This window comes from Pezoporus occidentalis, unplaced genomic scaffold (genome assembly GCF_034315485.1).
Source record: "Pezoporus occidentalis ecotype Australia unplaced genomic scaffold, CSIRO_AGI_Poc_V1 ctg59, whole genome shotgun sequence".
Lineage (NCBI taxonomy): Eukaryota > Metazoa > Chordata > Aves > Psittaciformes > Psittacidae > Pezoporus > Pezoporus occidentalis.
Genome location: NW_026915932.1, coordinates 5073289 through 5096335, shown reverse-complemented (window position 1 = coordinate 5096335; position 23047 = coordinate 5073289). Strand labels below are relative to the sequence as shown.

General features: G+C 37.2%; 1 protein-coding gene across 1 annotated transcript in view; it reads right to left on the bottom strand.

Annotated features, from left to right (window-relative positions):
• Nucleotides 1-22700, bottom strand: part of GRK7 (G protein-coupled receptor kinase 7) — a 30184-nt gene extending 7484 nt beyond the window's left edge. Inside the window, exons 1-3 of the mRNA XM_062638985.1 lie at nucleotides 19089-22700; nucleotides 17912-18349; nucleotides 3991-4262 (exon numbers count right to left, since the gene is read on the bottom strand). Of these exons, the coding sequence (XP_062494969.1) occupies nucleotides 3991-4262; nucleotides 17912-18349; nucleotides 19089-19691 (1313 nt within the window). The 5' untranslated portion in view covers nucleotides 19692-22700. The remainder of the gene's footprint in view (nucleotides 1-3990; nucleotides 4263-17911; nucleotides 18350-19088) is intronic.
• Between the last annotated feature and the right edge of the window lie 347 nt (nucleotides 22701-23047).

Below are 23047 nucleotides of genomic sequence, written 5' to 3'. Positions count from 1 at the left end.
AAGCAAAGCTGAGAAGAAGAAAATATCCTGAGCCCATTATTCATTACTCTGCCTCTCAGGGTAAATCAGTCCGGGCAAGGTGCCATGTAAGGGTTGCAGTGCTGCTTTTGCCAGTGCACTGAGATACCCATAACCAAAGATACACTTTAACCATAACTGAAGATACTGCAGGATGGGGAGGCAAGCCATTGGATTTAATGCCCAACAATGAAAGTTCATATTAAAGCTCTATATTAACTAAGATCAGAATATCTATTAACCCAATGTATCCAGTCTTGAGTTTAATACATCTAGGGACTGACTCTGGGGAACAACAGTCTGAACAGGGAACTGGTGCAGATGACATTTCTGGTTTTATCTTAATTCAAAGCAGCTAGGTATTTACAACATAAAACTCGGTTCTGTTGCTCTAATAAGCACTTCCAGTTTTAGTGAGTCTTCTTATTCAAATGAACTATTATAAATTAACAAACATTTTAAGCATGGTTCACAAATCACAATAATAGCAAAAGTATGTGTACCACTGTCACAAACATAATCATTAATACTATTATAACCCAATAATAAAATCCAGAAATGACTAAAATAATTGTAAAAACATATTTTAAGTGTATCTTCTGAAAAACAACTGCAGAGCTCAGGGAGAACTTTTGCTGTAAAAGAAACAGTAAATTGTTTCATTGTAGACCCAGGAAGAAACTTGTAGGATATTCTGGTTATAAGAACAGTCTCAGCCTCAAATATGTGTTTGTGAAACCATGACCAATGATCACAGTTTTTGAATGGTGCCTCTAGCATCATGGCATACAAAGTTTGAGTTTTGAATTCTAGTGATAAGAGAAGAGAGGGCCACTGTTTTCTACACCTATGCACTCTTTTTTTTTTTTTTTTTATGTATGCAGTGGTCTTGAAAATGGAAGCAAAGGAAAAAAAATTGCGTGGTTTTTGGCCCCAGAAAATGGTAGTTACCAACCAACATGTTGCTTTTTTCTTTTCTCAATTCCTTGCAAAATCATACACTTAGCAAAGTGTAAGACCTCATGTGTTTCTAGACAATGTTTGAGGTGAACAAAATGTAATGCAAACCTCTGGCAAGTCTTTTTATCTTTGCAGATGTGCAGAAGCACCATAAAGAATTAGTACATTTGTGTGACTATAGAAAAATCTCAATTTTTTAAGACTATGTATGCAGAACAGCTCCTCTAGCTTGCTAGTCTTGCCAGTTCCTCATTTGCTGTCCTGCTGTGCCTCTACCCTGCCTTGCTGCTACCCAGGCACAGCTGAGATGAAACGACCAGCTGTACTTTTCAGCTCCCTTGGTACAGAACTATCATTTTATGCTTCTGCTGCCTGGTTCTTCTTTACCAGCCACTAACCACTCTACAGCACAATGACGAGGATGCTAAATTACATCCTGAAGAACAATAGATGCTGCCATGTGGGCACCCTGGCCTATGAAAATATGCTGTTTTCAATCCAAAAGAGCCGTATGAACATGATTATGAATGTACAGATTAAGCCAACAGGAATCATGACTTCTGCATATAGTCTTGCAAAATCTTCTCCTAACTTAACTAGCTAGTGATAACCAAGTACTTGAGCAGCCCTTGAGCCTGGTGTGATTTATTTACATTCACTGTTAGCTTGAAATGCATTAGAGTTGCTATTCAAATTAACAAGTGTCCTGGGACACTAGAGAGCTCGTAGTGCTGATACACCTACTGGGCAGATGCACCCACAAAAGTTTCACTTTATTTTGCTTTTCCTTTCTGTTACATAAGCCAAAGAAGCTGGTGAAGGCTCCAGAATGGATTGTAGCAGTATTTATCCTTCTGATGCATTTCCTGACACCACCAAAGCCATAAAACATTTAAAACCATAAAGCTACAGGAACGCCATCTACTGGAACCAACTGAGGCATCTTCCAACTAGCTGGAGATGAACTCGAGCTCTTCCAATGTGAACTGCACGTTTATGTAACTTAAACAGGAAAAGCAAATTTAACTTTTCTGAACTCTGTCATTTTTTTATTCCTCCATTAAAGATACAAAATAATTTTTAAAAAATCACTTTACAGAATTGGGATTTTGGGATTTGAGATGCCAAAAAGCTTGAGTGGAGAAAAAGGTTTATATCATTCCTGAGTTAGCCAGTGACATTGTCTTCAATAAAAATGGAGAATTTTAAAAGGTCAGGTGTGCAAAGTAAAGCAGTCCTTGAGCAGCTTTAACTTATGCAACAGGCACTTATGTGGCTAACTCAAGGTCTTCTTGTCCTTAGTAGAATTACAGTGCTAATCTTTACATAAGGATGAGCTGTCCTGAATAGTATCACCCTCTTTAAAAGGTACATGCAGGCTTTTATTCTGTATTGTGCCCAAGCACCGTATACATCATATTGCCTTCCTTCTCTATGTACAGCATATAAGAGTATCTTAAATAGCAGAAAATTAAAAATAATCTGCACAATTATTTTTCTGTGCATATTTCTCCCACTGCTGAGAAATAACGCAACATTAAGCAGACAGAATGACTGTAAATGATTCCCTTGGCAAAGAGAATGTGGTTACAGTAAGTGAACAGTCTGTTGCTGGTTTTGCTTCAGACTTGCTGAATGAACCAAGTCACTAAGAATCTCTAAATTTCATTTTCTTCTACTCACTTCACAAAATGCTGCAAGACTAAATATCTGCAAAGCATGCTGACTGGTTTAGTATTAAATTCCTTTTCAGGTAATTCTTAAATTCATTAAAAATAATACAGGCCTTGTATCAAACACACTCCATGTGCTTTTGTAAGTTTTTTGTTTTCCTGCAGCCTTGCAGAGTTGTTAGGAAAACTCACCAGGCACAAAGAGCAGCTGTCTTCATTTAGCACTTGAATAATAAGAATTCATATATTAATTATATGTTACCTTTCATTAAAGTTAACTATTTCAGGCAAATATATGACTAACATTTTGCAAAACTGTTCCACATTCTTATGAAATATAGATTTAGAAGACTGTGTATTTTCATTATGTCCCTGTGTCTATTCCACCTTTAGATTGGAAAAGCACCTCATACATACATTTGTATTTACAGGCAATCCAAATAATGGTGTATTGTCAAAACAGGTACTATCAGTTTCCTATATGTTTTGGATTTGGTTTTTGGTTTTTTTTTTACATTTTTACTATATTTCTTTTATTTTGTCTATATTGCAAATGCAGATCCCACATCTGTCTCATTAGAAACGCAGTAAATGATTTTTTTTATACACACACGGGATCAGAGACGTGACAAGCTAACTATTACAATGCTTAACCTTCCAATTTTTTTCTTACTGAACAGTTACTTGAAATAGCTAAATCATGGATATGCCCCTCATCAACCCAAAGCCATCCCTGAAGCCCCCCAAAATGTTCTGCTTTGTAAGAAATCATGCCCAATATTATTTTCCTCTCTTTTTTCCCTGGGATGAGTCAGGATGATCAGGAACTCTACTGCATTTTTTTTTAAAGCACTTGAGTCATGCAGAGGGGTTAAGGTCTCCTCAGTAAGAAGCCAATGACGCAGCCTTCTAAGTTAGATATCTGCAGGGAAGAGAATCCACATTGCAGATCTGGATTTTTGCCCACATCATTCCAGTAAGTGATACAGTTTAAGATTCTGCATTCAGTCTGCGTTAGCAGAGATGCAGGTATCTACTTGAATACCCATTACCTTTAGGAAATGAAGGTAGAATAGACTGCTCCCTTCTCCGAGTCTAACCCCACAAAATCCCAAAAGGGAGCTCCTATGACTAGTTTGAGGATAGAGAAAGAATCACAACAAAATTGTTTATTTCCATATTACCTTCACAACTTTCCAACTCTCTCTTCCTAGAAGAGAAAGGGAAAATTCAGTACTTTACAGAAAGTAAAGATCTAACCTCATTTTGAGTAATATGCAAAATAATAATGATTGCAGCCTTAATCTGGCTTCTACAGACTTGGAGAAGTAATGCATACCTGCTTCCTAAACGACTCTCCGTTTTCTTAGCCAAAAACAGCCGGCAAATATCTTTCGTTTCCTCTGTAAAGTTGGCATGTTCAAATTTCACTTCATCTTCCAGAGTTCTTCTTTTAATCTCATCCTTATCGACCTTTTCTTTGAAATCCTTGAATGGTGTTCGCCCAGCGACCATCTCGTAAATACTACACCCCATTGCAAACCAGTCCACAGGATAGCTGTAATCTTCTTCCTTCAGGATTTCCGGAGCCATGTAACCATTTGTCCCAGCCTATCAAACATACAGACCAGTTTATTGTATAATGTCAGTAATGAAATGCATACAATTAAACAAACTAGTCTACAATTCTTCCAAAACATTAGTAATGCAATTGATATATTTTGTATTATGATCTCTGAGATGTAACTGTTTTAGCATAGGGACTATACCTGTCTTTAAACATCTTAGCATATGGGGAAACTGTTTTAAATCTGCTCTTCAAAGGTGAAATGTCTGTGCAGTTTCTACCTTGAAGGTTTTTTTTATTAAATTTATGTTTAAATTGCTTTATTCTTCCACGTTATTTTTTTCCCATTGAAGACAGTGTTGCCAGCTTTTTCTGTAAACACAATTAGCAATCAATTTGAAAAAATGAAAACCAGGACAAAAATCAGACAAACAATCACTGATTCCCACCCTATGCAGTAGTTAGAACTGGCCCATGAGAAAATTCTCATCAAGACAGTAGCTGAGCTGCATGAGGAACTTCTCACCCTCACTCCCTGTTGATTTCTGGAAGGAAATATTACCATCAAGGGCCAAGAAAAACCTTGTAAAACCATTGTAAGAAAGTAAACTTATGAAAATTATAATTAGTAAATTATATGCATTCAGGTGAAAGAACAAGTTCATATTTCCTAACTGAAAAAAGCTCTCTGAATAAAGAGTACTACTTGTATACAGCACTAACAGACCCCTCCTCAAGAGGGGTGGCTGCTCTTTGAGAGAGGAATCTGCCTGCTTCCTTCCCAGGCCAGGCCTGGCACATTCCCCTTGGGGTCAGCCTGCACAGTGTTCAAAACAGCTCCTGCTGCCTCTCTCCAGGGAGCTGATTCACCTGGGAGGGAAGAGAGGAGGACAACAAACTCTCTATATGCTTTCTGCTGCACTGTTACATGACTGAGGGTCTGATATTTCCATTGGAATAGCATTTCCACAGCTGACCCAACACTTCCCTCCACATCTGATGCTGTATCTTATTTTACATATTTCCCAGATGCAGTTAACAGTGATAATTATTTCAGAAGTTGCTTGACTCTCTTTTACCTTTTTGAAATACTGGGACTGATGTTCAAATAATATTACAATTTACAATTAAAAAAATATGTTTGTGCAAATCCCACCAAAGTTTATTCAAGATGGTCATTTTTATTGCTACCAGAACACAAGTAATGACAGAGATTCTTTCCAAAGCAAGACAGTCAGAAAAAGGTAACTAAAACTAGAGCTTATTTGGGCAAATTATGTTTTTAAAAAGCACAGCTCAACAGATTAATTTTCCTTTATGTGGTCTGTGTAACTCCTCTAACTTTTGCAACTTCAGGCTCAGTATTTCTGAGTCATACCACTACACATTATGGCATATACTCTACTGTAAACAATGTGTGCGAGGGAATATCATAGCACCAATTACAGCATAAACTTAATGGACAGAAAATTAAATTCAGTTTGTTTTCCTTCTTTGTGTTTTTGTGTTTGGTTGGGTTTGGAGGGTTTTTCTTTCCCCACTTTTAGGGATATAGAGAAAAACTATCCATTTGGTTGAGGTGAGAACAACATAAATATCAGCCAGGCTGAAAGCAAGATAAAAAAAAAGTGAACCATTCCCTTTCTCGCTAAAGCCACAAAAGTAAGGAAGAATCATAAGGGCACTGCAGCAGCTGACATAATTCCACAGGTAATTTGCACTGTTTGCATTGAATTTCTCTAAGCAAAAGTTAATACTGAGAGAAACCCTGATAGCATTACATTTTTATGTACAATTATTGCTCTGTTCAGAAAGGGGGTCAACTGCTCAAATACAGACCACAGAACCGCAATTCATATGGCCTCAGAAGGTCATGAAACCTGGAAGGGAGAGGAGAGGTTGAAAGCAGTAGGGAAAGTCTGGTACAAAAGGGGACACACAGAGCTCACTGCAGGTTAGTGAACACAGACACTAAATAGGCTTCTCAATATTTTTTGGTTTTTTTTTCTTTTTACTTTCCCCTTCTGGGAAGCAATAAACATTTTTACTGAGATGAAGCTGGGGCACTAATGCCTTGAAGAACTGATGAGTCATATCATCATCAAAACGTACCCTGAGAGCACAGTATGGTCTTTCTGATAAGACATAACTTAGCTGCAATAGCATCATTATACAGGAACTGGATAAATCTGACTTGGAAAAGTCAGAATTCTCTGGTTGTAATTGTGTCTCAAGGCAGCTCCTTTCAGACTGCCTCTCTTTCCTTTCACTTTTTCATAAGAAGTAGTTGCCAGGTAACTTCAGTCTCTCCCATGTGCATTTTCCACATAACCTTCAACAAGTCACCCCATCTAGAAGAACTCTGTGCTTTGACATGGTACTCAACACAAGAGAAAACAAGACCATAATCACAGACCAAGACGACTTCATGACTACAGTTTAATAGAAAGTAGAGATGGACCAACATGGTAAGAGAGTGTGATTGGGGCTACTGTAAACAAGAATTAAGAGTCAAAATTCTAAATCGGTAGCACTGAAATCTTCTGGCTTGTTATTGAGCTGATCCAGCTCAATCTGAGAAAAGTCTAGAAACTTATCTCGTTCCTCTGATACGTCAAACCTTTCCAATTCAGAATTTTATGAGAGATGTTTTTCTCATGGAACTTCATCAAAACTTACACCTAATCTTCGAAAAAATCACTACCAATCCTAAAGCTTTCCTATAATCATAATGAAGGAACACGGCTGAGAAGCAGGAATCTAAACCTGATCTCATAACCCCCAAGGCTCAAAACCCACTGACATATTACCATTTCATAGCAGAAACAAACACATTTTGCAAGTACTCTGCACTGATGTTTAGGGGGAAAGAAACACATAAACAAACAGGGGGAAGAAACATACAGATCTCTGCAACCTTTATCAAAATCAGAATTTGAAGAAAGGAAGAAAAGAGCTTAAATTTTAGTCTTTTCCACTATTTATACATATGTGGAGCTTTGCCAAATTTATTTGGGAAGAAAGATGACAAAACCATAAGCATTTTCTGTATTCAGGAACACAAAGTAATTATTCAAACCCCTGGAACTGGAAGAACATACATCTTTCAAATGAAGATTTAATTCTGTTTCTTGGGAAGGAGATAGTATTAGAGGAAAGCTAAAACCTAACATCCCTGCACTAATCATTATACCAAACAAAATGTCAAAAATCAGATCATCTTTCAAAGAAAAAAAGATACCGTGGCAACATGAAAGGCAGCCTCGCTGACTCAAAGGTTTATATAAACAGGTAAGGAGAACTTAGTGAAAGGCATTTTTAAACTATCCAACTCTCACTAGCAGTAGTGAGATTTGAGCAGCAAAAAAATATTTCATTAGGTAGAAAATGTATCCACTGATTCCTAAAGCAAAAATGAATCAAAGTAATAGGTTACTCCCAGCAGCCCAAGGAGTAGATTAATATACTGTAAATTATACTCCAATGTAAAAGGGGAAAATACCTAAAAACAGAAAGCAAAGGAATTAAAAGATATCACAAAAAAGATAAACACATTATTTTTGAAAAGGACTCTATTTTTCATGGGCTGGTATTGAAGATTTAATTCAGTCAGAGTTACCTGATCATGCCTCGGAATGGATGCCCCTAATTATGGGTTACAGGTGTGTTTAACACAAAAAAAATCACTAGGTTTGTATGATTTGATAGTTGTTTTCACTCAATACAATTTATAAGTAAATTTAGAAGTGTATTAACTGAAAAACCCTTTCTTACTGGATCTTATTTTACATGGGTAAATTTCACTCTATTAATGGCAACAGGGAAATACAAAAAACCCCACACTCAGAAATTGAATTCCTTTCTTGTCAGCTTTACACTAGGATGTGCATTAGGTTTTGACTGATGCTAAGAACAAGCACATTATCTTCTTTTTTCCTCTAGGATTCCTGCTAAGACCAGGAACCATTTAACATATGTGTTGATGACTCAAGAGATCTCAGAGACACAAATACACATGGAATTACATCTTCATTTACCTGGAAGCGTCTAATGGGACACCACAAAAGAATATCACAAAGGAGCCAAAGAATATGGTATTATCCAAACATTTTTTACAGAAGGCAGAAATCATATGCCCCACAGAGTCACATAACTCTGTAGTTAAGAGTAATACTAGCTTTTTCTTGTTTGCTTTCCATCTCGTACTGTCTTTTGTGATAATGAGCAGGATGCCTTAACTTGCATGTGCTGTCTGAAATACAAAAATAGTAATTAAATTTCAGTCAATTAAATTTTCATTTACCTGCTTTTGAAAACAGTTAAAGATCTACTTCTCCCTTTCTCTACCTTGAGAACAACCCAAAATACAATTTTTCAATAATCCTCTAAAATGTAATGACCAAATGTTATCCTCATATACATTAGTGAAGAAGTTCCATTAAGTGCTTTGAGTGGGTTTGACAGGGCATAGTAGAAATGACTCATCTGAAAGTACACAAATGTTTCTTTTGTGAGATGAGATCCTGCATAAATTTTTAAAAGGTCATATAACTATAATCTTTCAATAATACAAGATGTGATCCTGAGAAGCACTAAGTGCACTTAGTACCCAGTACAGTCAACGGGTACTTGGCACACCACAGCTCTGGGCAGACTGAGGCCCATAGCATAATTATGCTCAGACATCCTATTCAGATTGCTGTCCTGAGAAGGGAAAGTCCCTTAAACACCAGCATTATCCCAGCTTCTAGCAGAGGCAGGGGGGAAAGAAACAGAACTCTCTGAAGCACTTTCATCAGAACAGAAACAGGCAAATGAGGAGAAATGGCATTTAGATCTGTCTCTACCTTTTCCCACAGATCTCTGCAAAACAAACTCAATAGATACTAAAAACCAAACAGTAAAGCAAATCAGAATGTCTATCTTTTGTTTGCCATGGCACAAGAACTGTTGAACACGGGAAAAAAAACAAGCTCAGTTTAGCTCTATCAGCTGTTTCCTGGGGCTTGGTCCTTCCTTCCTCCAAGGGGTGCCACTGCCTGCTTTGTTCTGTTGTCCAGCTGTTCCTCCCCTCCTTCAGCAATGGCCTTAACAGACCCTGCAGGAATGCAGGAATAGACCACAGAGAACTCTTCTCTGCACACAAGCTAATAGGCCCTAGATGTAGAGAAGAACTGATCTTCCTCTGTCACTCACTTTAGAATCTTAATTTTTTCTCCCAAGAGCCACCGTGAAGAGGAACGGAGCATAATTTAAATGAATCACACATAACTGCAGCTCCTCCACACGTTCTCACCACGTGTTCATACAGCAACAAGAAGCCAGTTGATCAAATGAATAGGCAACTATCTTAAAAGAAAATAAAATCAAATCCAACTAGGAGAAAAGGCACTCTTGTAAAGTCTCACAGAACAAAGATTTTGGCATCTTGTTAATGCTTAGGAAAGGGAAGGACCTTATGATGGGACAGCCCATCATAAACTGATGGGCTACTGAATCAGAGGAACACAAGAAGGCCTGTTCAGAGTACTAGAAAAGATAATGAGAAAGACTATAAGTCAGGAGCTATTGAATCCCACATGCTTACATAAAATTCAAGACAAAAGTTTTTTTCACACGGGGACATAATTCTAAGAGGAAAGCCTGTCTGCCTTAAAAACCCTGCACAGATAAAAGCACAAAAGGGACAAAACAAATTTCTGCTATATTAGGAAAGAAAAAAAAAACAACTAAGGAAACAAGATTGCCTCTGGGTTCAAACTGGAGTAGTAATAAAATCTACCATCTGTTTTTACTCTTTTAAGCTTGGACATATGTAGTCTGAAATCAAGAAAGATGCACAAATGAAAGAGAAAGCCACTTCTGGACAGTAAGGGCAGGCTGCGTCTGTGCTCACAATTGGGAAGATAAACAGACACAGTTACAGCATGGTTTTCAGTTTAGATTCACACTGTATGAAAAGTAAAGGGATAAACAGCTTGAGGAAGGACAAACCAGTAACTGGGCACCAATTTTAACTTTGGACTCTAGAGTACCTCCTTGTTTTCTTCCTCTGATCCCCATCAGAGATAGAACCTGCTAACATACTCACCTTGGTGAAGTATCATCAGAAGAAATATGCATTCAGAGTCAGTGAAGTAAACAGACATTGTAGGGAGAGAGCATATAGGACAAGCAGAACACTTGGCACAGACTCATAACCACACAATTAGAATCCAAGAACTGTCAGGTTCTCTAATCTTCCTGTAACATAATTTTCCTTTTAATTTCACTTCAAATTTCTCCTGACCATCTCCCATCTATAATGCGGGAATAATTATATTTCATTTCAGAGATGTTTATGGGTTATTTAATGACCACAGAATATGCCATAAACAGTATTAATAGGGGAGAAAATTATCCATCTACTTAGCTCTGTATATATTTTATGAAGCTCTTTATATTGAATGCAAATGTAGTATCATAGCACCGCATGTAGGTGGCTTTCTCTAAAACAGGACAAAGAGAAATTCTGGATTCAGTGCCAGTGTGACCAACAGAACAAAACTGCAAGGTGCCCCCTTAAGGGTCTTGGCCCTCCAGTGTAGGTACAGCCCCTGTAGGTCAAGCAGTGCAAATGACAGTGAGGCCTGGCTGTTTACTGTCTGTCATGGAAATCCATGGGATTTCATCCACTTTATCTTTTAGGATTATGACTAACATTGAAGGTACAATTCTTCAAAATTGTAAATCCAGGAAGATGGATAATGGCTGCATCAGACTAAAGGCCCACATGGCCAGTACCTATCTTACTGGATTTATAACATCAATGTATATGCAAGGTTTTTATAGTCTGTGAATTGGCAAAAAAAAATGGATTCCAAGAGAAGACAATAAGAACCTTGCATGCACATCGATACTTCTCTCCAGACTCAGACTGTTTGCAGTTCAAGGGTTTCCAGAGACAGAAATGGTTTTGCTCAATAAAGTTGTCTTCCCTCAACTGTCCACTCTCCCCCTGAATCCACATAAATTCTTTCTTGCAAAAGAGTCCTGCAGCTTAACTACCCCTTGTGTTAAGAACCACCTCTATGTATTTTGAACCTGCTGTCTTTCACTATCAGGTTATAAACTTGAACAATGCACAAAACCAAGCCCACACAGTTTTCCCTTGCTTGTGTAATTTCAGAGTTCTATTTCGTCTTCATAAAAAAGTCATTGCTCATTACAGTAAATGGAATATCACATGCGGTCCAAGAAGAACAGATGCACCACATTCCTCACCATCCCATAGCTTACAGTTCCTGCAATACTGCTTCTGGTCAAAGCTGTCAAATCAACAGTTATCAGCTAAATATTGCATTTCCTACCCAACAAAATAAAAACCTCTTTGACAATGTTGAACCAACAAGTGGCCCACTAGATAATTTACCAAAGAGATCATTCCACAATGTATATTATTTTTTATAATAAATAATGAGCCTAAAGAGACAAAGGGACTAAAGAGTCGTATTTACATAGCGTTCAAAGTTCAAAGAGTTTAATTAAGTTTTCTAGCAGCTCTAAGAACTTGATAAGGAATCTTACCTCTTGCTTTCTTATGAACATGATATAGCATTTGTTAACTGTCAGATTAAACTGAATGAAGAACAAGGTTAAAAGTCACGCAGAGAGAGCTGATAATTTAAATGGCCCCAATGTCTTTTCCTAGACAGAAAAACATGTCTCATGGGTGGCACGCCGTGTGCAAGAAAAGCATTTCATGAGACACGCTGCAGTCTCAGAATTTTAGATGACTGCCCTTTCTGCTACCCTTTCTGCCACCTCCAAAAGTGCAGGAGGCAGAATGGTCCTACAAGATAATTTTTGCTCCCCTCGTGATCACGGCATTCATAGCAGACAAGGTTGCATTCTGTAAATTATATGTTTCAGAGATTAAAAAACCCTGAAATACTTATCATGATGACATATTTTATAACAACTGTGATTATCAACACTTTTAAGAACAAGGTTCTGCTGGTAAAATATAGTCAGTGTTACACGTCATACTTAAAGATACATAAGCAGAATGGTGGTTTTGAAGCTGTAAAAAAGCAGTCACTAATCCTGAACAAGTGAAGGGCTGTAATTTTTTAAAATGCAAAGGAAGAATAAACTTTTATAGACTCTTATCCAATAAGAATGGCATGTGACAGTGGCTAAAGGTCAACTGTAGAATAGCTTGACGAGTTATTTTTTATTTTACAAGTCTAAACCCTCCTCCCACTTCTCTACTGCCTTGAAATTACACTGCAAGTTTCAGGAACATCTAAATAGATTTCCTTCTGTTTTCCTAAGAAATAGAATCTTACAATAAACAAACATACAGGAGGGCAAAAGGACATTCTGAGTAAGATTTTAACCAAAACATGTTTTTCCTATAAAAATATTATTACGTCCTTGAAATATATAAAACATACCACAGGAAAACTGTGAAGAAGCTTGAAACCTCTGAAGATATGAATGCACTTTTATAAATACTACAAAAATATTTGTTTTATTTTTCACTGTTATTATGTCAATATTTAAGCTCTTTGGCTCACATGCATCTGCACAAAAGTACTTTACAATTTACATGCAACAGTTGCTTTGCAGAAAAGCCATACCCAGAAAGGGCAAAAAGTTCTTCCTGAAATAAACAGCAAATACACACTGACTTCTGGAAAAATGGACTTAAGTCCTCTATGTTTTGATATGGGGAGGATATGAGGGTAGTAGTAAACAGAACATGCTCACTTTTCTCACAACCATTCTCAGGAAACTGAGTAGTATTACTCTTCAGGATATGGGAAGGAGCGTTTGACTCATACAAAAAGTGAATTTTGAGTTGTATGTGAAAAAGTGACAGAGACTTCAAGAAAAAGGATGCCAGGTTACACTGTTCAAGTGAATAAACTTGGAATGCACACTCCTCATTTCTGTCACATGCACAAAGAACTAGTTCCAGAATCAACCAAGCGAGTATGTAACTATACAAAACATTTTGCTTGCACAAAGACCATCTTTGCAGGCTCTCAGTTTCTCCTTGTTGCCCATTTCAACTGTATAAGCCCAAGAGAATGTCAACATTTAAAAAGGCACAATTTTAAAACACTATCTAGTTTATGCATGGTATGATCAACACATCAGAACAGATCCTACAGGCATTTTATATGAAAAGTCATGATATTTGCTAAAGTCCTGAATAATTATCACTGGCAAAGAGTTTATTTCTGTTTCCAGAGATGTCAGTAAGAACTCTGCCTAACGGTGCATATATACATTTCTAAGTAGATTGCACAGGTACATGTACATACCGTAAGAAAATCCCATCTCATCCATGTTTGTTTCATGAAGAAAAAATACACTGTAAGCAGCTTTCAATTGCCTCCTACTGTTATTGCTCAGACTTACAGGAAGGTTTTCTATGATTTCTCCATTCTAAAGCCGGCTAGCACTTCACAAAGACCAATCAGCACACCACTCCATAATTATCACTGTACCGATTACAACTGCCTATGTATGTTCAAAATAACATTCACATAGAAAAGCAGATGTTTCCACTTGCTGCTTTAGCAATTGAGAAGAAAACTAAGGCTGCGTATCCAACTCTTTCTAGACCTTTGCAAGAAGCATTGTTTTTGTAAGTAGCGTATTTTTATTTATAATTACAAACAATTGATATAAAGCACACATATTTCAAAAGGAGTGTATGTAACGATAAATGGTACCAAGGCTACTTGTTCAATTACATAAGTATTAAATCATGAGTTGCACAGTGCTTTTTCTGCAGTATAAACACGTATTATAAGAAGACCACACTGAAGTCACCCCTCTAAAATTCATAAAACCTTTCCCTCACGAAGAAAATAATCTTGGGCTGGTAAACAGCTCATAAACATTACAGTTTCATAGAAATCTTTACTGAAAACTTGGAAAATGTCTAGAACTGGAACTTGTTAACTAGCTTATCACTTGTGCCATGTGATAACCTAATCCCTAACAAGATTTACAAAAGGGATTTATGGATCCTCCAGCTGATCTATGGGTGATGTGCATTTATTCATACATGAGGGGCTAGGATTTTTTTTGATGCTTTGAAAGCAGAAGAAATTTATCTTCAGTGACTCATTAGAGGTGTGCAAAACCTGCAGAATGCATCAAAATACTCTATTTTTTGCAATATCATTAAATAAATACACACAAATCCATATAGGATATATTATTCAACCTTGTATAAGGAATGATCAAAGTCATCACATGATGTTTCTACTTATAATATGCAGCAAAAAATAAAGACATAGAAAAAAAGGTGGAAAACCCGCTGTTTTGTTTCCAGCGTATTAAGAGATATTTTCATACCAGCATAGTTACAGTTAAACACATGCAGATGAATATATTTTTAAGTAGGCGTTTAAAAAAATGGCTCCTCCTGATAAATAGAAAGTAGGGAAGAATTTTCTATGTTATTTTGCTTACTCACAAGGAAAATCCACTTAACACCTGAAGAACTTGAGAGATCATGAAAAGATCAGTACTCAGGAAGAAAAACCTAAATTGCTGAGAGGTATTTTTAGCCAGTTGTTGAAAAATCTTTAACTATTTTACTTCATCTTTAATATTCATTTAGTTCACACCTGAAGAAAACAATTTGGAGGAAAGTGCTCTGTTTTCAAAAAGGCATTCTGCTTCTTTATTTCAGAGCATGCGACTGAAACAGGATGTCCATACTTAGCATGACCACAATCGCATAATGTGAATAGCTTTACTGAATGCAAGGGTAGCTTGCATTGTAGAAATCTGTTCAATGAAAGTAAAATGTTACAATACAACTGAGAAAAGCACATTACTTTTCCCCCCCTCTGAAACAGTACTTCATCAAAACAAGAAATTCAACAGTTGCTGCTACTGGTTTCTAAGATGAAAAACATGAAATAAAACGAAAAAAAACAAACAATTGAACAACTGAAGCTGACAAGCTTGCAGTAGACAGCAGAAAAAAAAAGCCAATTTTTTAAATACATCACCTTACAGAAAGATCACAGTAGATGCAATTTTAAAAATCCTTTCCACTTTACATTTAACAAATAAACTATCTTAATTCTTCATAATATGTGTAAGACTGGCTAAGCAAAACTTATCTTAACAGGTCAAATAAATGACTGTACAAGACAGTTAAACCATGGTTTCATCTAGTACTATGGATATTAGTTAATTACTTTCAGGCAATAGAATGAGTTATGAACACAATTAAAGCAAAGTTAGGCATTACTCTTGCAGTGCAATAGAAAAGTATTTTAAGCATGATATTGAAGATCCAAGTCATAAAAGAGCGTTACAAGGCTTTAAATTCAGAACTCCTGGAGTTACGAAGTTCATTGTATTACAACATCCATAAAACCAGAAGGATTCTTTGTATATGGTTAAATAAGCTGAAATGAAAAGATTCTATGTTATAATCAGTAATATTTTCCCTATAGTTAGTGACTGAAAATTTTAAGTTCAGGGACCATCATTCAAAATCCAGAAACAAGCACTTCACTCAGATATACAGTACAGTACAAATTTGACCTAGAAGAACAGATTTTCTGCTTTAGCTTATAAAATTGCCCTTATGTGTCCACAAAATGGTGCAACCGATTACATTTAATTTAATGGATCTGTCTTTCAGCCATGTATCTTTTTGGTTAAAAAACCCAAGCGTATACAACTACCTTCTCTCAAGACTGTATAAAAGTGATAACAATTTGGTAGTCATACTCAAAAAGCATGCTATGATATAAACTTTCTGCCAATTTTAAGTCACAATATAATTGTGATTAGTAAATAAAAATTAACTGTACCAATTTTATTACAGGGATACATGGTGAAGCTCAATGCAATGAATTTTGTAAAGGTGTTTTTAGGTCTTCCTGTGTAAGATATTACTATAAAATAGTAGTAACATCTAACACTATATAAATGTTTGTAGTAGTTGGTTTCAAATGACTCAAATAAGGTCAACTTTACAGAAATGCAAAATAATACTGGGAATTATTATTCATTTATAGCCCTCATAGTTATAATATGAGAAAAAAAGATATTTGTACTTTTCTTCCTTCTATTTCAATTTCTTGCACAAAGAGAACTGCCTTTAGCAGAAATCCCTTTTAACACACTACAATCATGTAGTGTATTATCCAATGCAGTTTTTTCTCTAATAAAAGGACCCATATAAGAGTGAATAGCACTCCTAGAACCAGTGAACAACAAGAGAAGAAAAATCATTATACAACTTCATGACTGTCACAGAAAATGAGGAGGAACAACAACTTTGTCCACTACTGTTTTGAGATTCTACCCTACGACCAATAGAAGTGGTTAGACATTTCTAAATACACTTTCATTTGATTTTATTTTTTTGTTTGTTTCTTTTGCCAATCCCTACAGAGTTACAAGCAGAAAAACTGCCCTTGGACAAAACAATTTTTATTTCTTTTTATATCATAGCAATTGCATACATCTGTAACTTGCAAAGCTTTGGGTTCACAGATCAAAATTCCATCTTCACAAACAAAACACTCCCATTTCACACAAGGTCTATTTAAAAGCCTGCCTTAGCTTTCACAGAAACTGTATTTTCACATCTAAAACAATGTAGTCTCATTAAAAAATTACTTCCTATCTAAACTACGTAAGTTTCCAGAATTTCTTTCACTGAGAACTAAAACTATTCATAATACTAACTTTTTACATGGCCAGGAAAAAAAATATCCATCAAACTACAAATCACTGTATTAAGAAATAGCATCAAAAGATGTGTGTACCTCAATGATCCAAAAGGCTACCAGCAGGTCATCTCTCTTCTACTGAATTCCTAAAGAGGAACTTGAAAGACTTGGAGTTTAACATAAAGCAGTCAGACCAGTTCACAACATTGCTTTCATTTCTTCATATTCTCATATACATATTTCTGACACATTCCCTCATTATATACATCTTTAAGCTCCAGACTCCTCGGGATAAATACGCTTTTTTCATAGTTAAGCTACCTGAACACACCTTTCTTGTGGAAACCTCATGACATTATTACAAATCTAGGTTAGTTTGGGATGACTCCAGGCTGCATATCTGATTCAAACAGCAGAAACCAGCTAATCATCCATCTCTTTCTTCCTACACACATCTGCAAACTGTGATCAAGTCTATCGACTTTTTTAGGAATTAATTACTGAGGGAAAGATGGCAGTGGTTTATTGTGCAGCACCATGAACACTTGCAATAAAATCAGCAGCATTACTTCAGAGTAATCTACAAGAAACTGTATTCTTCTAAAAGCAGAAATGGAATACAGGAGAAGTCATATTTTTGACTGCTGCTCATTAAACAACCAAGTAATCGGTTAAATCCCTGACTACGCACTATTGCTCCAGGAACCTGTGTTAGCCTCTCTAAAATGATCGGTTCAAGAGTTTATCTAAGAGAAACAAGTAAACATGATTCTACCATTTCTGAGTAAGAGAAGTTATTTTACTACACAGCAGCATCTAGAGAGTTAATCAACCAAATCTTCTTACCACCTGTCTCTTAGATTGAAATGACCACCTAAGGTCTTTAGTAAAGAACAAATCCTGGGGAATTAAGTCTTGGACCTGGATGCATTAGAAATAGAACAGCTTCCTTTCCCACCACCCATGTTCAATGAATTTATACTCACCCTCTGAGTGATGCTTTTTCCCTCTTTGACTTGCACTGCCAATCCAAGATCAGACAGTCTGCAATTGCCATTATCATCCAGGAGGACATTTTCTGGTTTCATGTCCCGGTACACAATCTTGATAGAATGGAGATGTAGAATCCCGCAAGTGATCTGAGCTGAGTAATAGATGACCCTCTTCATTTCCAAACCCCTTTCTCCTACATTGTAGATGTGGTACTTCAAATCCCCTCCATTCATGAGGCTCATAACAAGACATAGATGGCTTTTGCTCTCATAAGCATAAGCTAGTGTGACTATGAAAGGGCTGTTGACCTTCTCCAGGATCTCTTTCTCCAGTAATGCCATCTTCTCTCCACCTTTCTTTTTCAACCTCTTCTTATCCAGTTTCTTGCAGGCATACATCTTGCCAGTATTTTTCACCTGGATGGCACAAACCTAGACAAGCAAGATGCAGGCAGAAAGGTAATGAAGGAATTTTATACATACAGACTATAGAGCATCAAGACAGGAACTGGGGAATCACAGATACCTATTAGTAGCTGCTGAAGCTAACTTCTATGGTGGAGCATATTAGCAGAGAAAATCAGCATAAAACCAAGTGTACAATCTGCTTTGTTCAGGATCAGTGTATGGTGCACCTCACGCAAAGTTCTTGAGGATACCATTAAGAGACTTGTATTAGCAAATAAAAGGAACAATTCTCTGTCCATAAGGATATGTGGCATATATAGCTTGCACCTGTATAGCTAGTCTTCCATCTGGACAAAAGTAGCTTCATTCATACTGTGTTTGGGAACAGATCCTAATCTGTGCTATTCCCTAAACCACATCTAGAATTATCTGGGAGTGCATGCTAGCACAGGCTAAGAAGGTGCTAAGGAGAATACTAATGATTAAATATATGAACAGTCACACAAGCTTTTGTAAAGAAACTTGCTTTTTTACTAGCATAGACAGAACATAAAAGTTCTAGAGTAGCTCTTCACTAACAGGTATCTGGACCCTGTATCGCAGATAAACTCAGGCTAAGTTTTGTGAAATGGACAATCTGAAGGAGCAAGTTTTGCAAAACCTTAGATAACTACTTAACCCATTGCAAGCTCCTCTTTGCAAACCCAACTGCTGCTCTTGAAAGGGAAGGAATGACCCACATCTGTAAAAGTATAGCTCTTACCTCTCCAAAGCCACCTTTGCCCAGCACTCGGTACTCATAGAAGTATTTTTCAGTTACTGGCTGCTTCTCAAAAACTTTCCATTGGAGGAATTTGTCATAGAAGGGGCTGGTCTGGAAGTCCTGGAACGGCTTGCCTTTAAGGAAGAGCTTGGTTTCCTCCTTGGCCATCTGCACAACATTCTCATAGTCATTTGCAGTAGCTGCCAGGCATTTGCTGGCCAAGTCAGAGCTCATGAAAGCCAGATAGTTTTTGGAGCCTGTCTTAAGAAAATTGGTGATCATACTCTCCATGGTACTGCTCTTGACATTGTCCTCTGCCAACTCCCAGTTTGACACCTCATCCAGGAAGTCCTTAGCTACCAAATACTCTGGCACTGTCTCTAAGAAATCTCTGAAGAATCTCTTGCCAATGGGCTGCTGCTCACAGATGTTGTCATAATCAGCAACAATGGACTGTCTAACATCTCTGCACTGATCAACCTTGGGCAGCGAGAGGCTCCTACGTCTCTTTTGCATCTCCTTTGTGTCTCCATCTCCACTCTTCCTTGCCTGCAGATAGGCTGTGTTGGCAATCAGGTTGTCAAGCCCCCCCATGTCACACATCTTGACAAGCTCTTGGGGTGGCAGAGCCTGGTTGAAATAAAATGAGAAACTAGCCCAAGTGCTGTGCTACAGCTGCCCTGCACTTCCTCCTTGCTGGTGGTGCGTGCAGGCTTCTAAACAACACCACAGACTAACTGCTTTTGCATTAAATACCTCTGAAGGATTTTGACTAAGTACTTTTAGGTGCATGCACCATTTGTGGAAAGTGACTGGTAAGAGGTTTCTCTGTAAGGAGCTTTGAGTTTGCTATGTATAGCTGAGGGATGACATCCTAGGCAAGCCTTTTCATTGGCAGCATCAAATGCATGCTGTTCAGCTGGTGTTTTTTCGAATGGGCCCCGATAACCTTTATGTGTATGAAGATATCCTCTATATGCACTGTCCCTGGCTGCTGAGAACATGCAGATTCATGTTTGCAATATGTGCACACTCCAAACTTAGTGGCACACTGGCTGCAGTTAACAGGACAGTCTTGCATCAACTTTGCTCAATACACAGAACACCAATGTACTAAGAATTATTTAAGTTTGGATCTGATTTCATAAAAAGCTTTTATCACATATCCGCCATGTCTGAAACAGAAGTTGACACAGATGAAGACAGAATCATAGAATGGCTTGGGTTGGAAGTGACTTTAAAGATCACCTAGTTCCAACCCCGCTGCCACAGGCAGGGACATCATGAGGCACTGAACTTAAAATTATCACACAATTCAGTGCTTTGAGCATCCATGCTTCCACAACTCAAATTACACTCAACATCAATGACTGAGCTCCACAGATACCTCACGCAAACCTTGATGCCTCATGTGGCTCTGTCTGAGCGGATTACATGCAGAGGCTAAGACCTGCTGCTGTTCTAAAAATAATGATCCCTATATACAAAACATAGTTCTGACTTCATATCCTACTCACAGAAAAAAAGAACACTTCAAATGACCAGCCAAATCTTGCCAAGACACTGCCAGATGCAACTGTGGCCTCAGTTTATTTTCCCTGCTGAGCTTTATGACAGTAAGTGGCAGATAGCAACAGTGTATGGTTGAGGTGACATCAACAAAAGAACAAAGCTGATTATAATCAAGTGAAGGCAAATTCCACCTGACTACCAGGAAGCCTGTGCCCCATTTTTTCCCCAAAAGAAAAATTATGTGTTGCATTTACGGGGCTAAGCCCCCTTCTGTCATGTGTCATGCAATTTTGCTGCTAAAGCTTTCTTTGGATATAAGGAAGGTATTTACGGCATCAGGAAAAGCAGTTCCATGATTCTTCCAGTAGCAATGAGGTCAAGCCACACTCCTGAGGTCAAGGTCAAGTTCCCTTTTCTCTTTTTTCTTCTCTTTTTTCACTCTTAGAGCACACTGAAGAGCTGAATCACAAATACTAACATCAGGAGTAACAACAGGCACCTCTAAGACTCCCAACAGTAAGTGCTAAGCCCTTCTTTGCTGCTTTTTGTCACTCTATGTAGTATTTTGGTTTTCCATGCTTAACCCTGCCTGCATTGAATAGATTTGGCATAAAACTCATGCTTATTCTCTACAAAAATTACATTAGCAGCGTGTTTTTCTAGCTGTGATTGAGAGAGCCATCCATCACAAACTGCTATGTGTGCAGAACACAGTGTACTCTAAAGCTGAGTACTTCAAAGTCTTGCTGGTACAGCAGTCATTAATTCTACCAGGTGAATGCAAGCACCATGCAGGGGATTACATAAATGACTAAACAATGCAGCTAGTACGAGCAGAGAAAGCAAAACTGGAAAAATTCAGAGGAAGAACTGTGGAATTCTTCTGGTGGTTTTCCTGAAATAAGTGCCTACAGCAACATATTCCCATAACATCCTGGGTACAGAAGAGCAAGAACGGAGGCAATAAAAATTCATCAAAGCCTATTTTGCAGTTAACAAGAATGCTATCAGAGCTCGAACAGCAGTACAAATCGCTGGTAGATGGGGACCTGAGGGTGAACTCAAGCTTACACCAGCTGCTGATATATTCACGTCTAAGCAAATCAAGAAAACACCTGATGTTTATAGTACCTGTGCAAGAAAGACACATTCAGAGCTCTAAAAATCATTCTGCTGTGTTAATGAGAATCCCAATTCGTATGGAACATAAACTTTCTCTAAAAGAACATAGCTTCATAAAAAGCAAAGTGAAAAAGTATGCTCTTTGGATGCATATTCATAACTCCAATCATTTCTGAGAAGACTCTAGCAAGATATGCCCATCATTTATTAAACAACAGATAAAAGCAGATCAGCATTAATCTACCGGTCAATAATGACTATTTAAGTTCATGTTACCTACTAATAAAACAGTATATTTGGGTGAGAAGCAAAATTGATCTGGTTTGCATGGACAAGAGGTGAACAAATTCAGGACTAAAAATGGTACTTAATAAGAACTACACTAATGGAATGTCAGGGAATGTTTTGGAACGGAAGAAAATTTCTCTGATCCAGAGCTTGTAGAAAGACTGGGACTTCAGCTAATCTCAGAAAAAATATGCAAGACATAATTTATTACCTTTTGTTCTAGGTGAACCTCTAGTTACTACTCAAAAAGATACACAACTATCAGCTGCTTTGATTTCAACATTAACCATCCTCATCTGCGTAAACGCCTATTTGAGCCGACACTTTGGAAAGCTCTTCTACAATTATTTGCTGCTCTTGTCACGCAGGTGATGTGAACAGAAAGCAGAGTGAAAATTACTCTGGTACTTTCCATATTCACCTACAAACCAAAGCAAAATGAAGAAAGAAGCCCTCTGATGGGACTAGATGGAATTAACAGAGGTTAGAAGATTGAGCCTGGGACCATTTTGGCACAGAAAATAGGTGGTAAATAGATATAGCTTCACTTTGACAGATAAAACCTATTTCCACATCCCATCAGATTTTTTCTCAGTCATTTTAGGAAGAATCATTTTACACAAATACTCCTCAACAACATAAGGGCTAAAGGCACTTCATTACTACTGTTAACCTATTTTATAGTTGTTTTCAATTTTAAGACAGACATCATCTGCGACAATAACAACCAATGTCATACAATGTAACAGTGACAGAGAAAATTCTTTGATCTCAGTTTGTAATGAAACAGAAGTTATATTTTAAAAAATCAAAATATTTTAAAAACAAGATTACAAGTATTAAACAAAACCACAGTAAACTCTACATGTATGCTTGATGACACAGACTGACATTGGAACTTTTTTATACAGAGAAGATAAACCCCTTTAAATAAACAGAACTAGACAGAAATACATCTGCTAAGAGATGCATTAAACATTTAAGATGATAACTTTAAAGTAAACTTGATATGCATATAATATTTTTTCAATTTCACC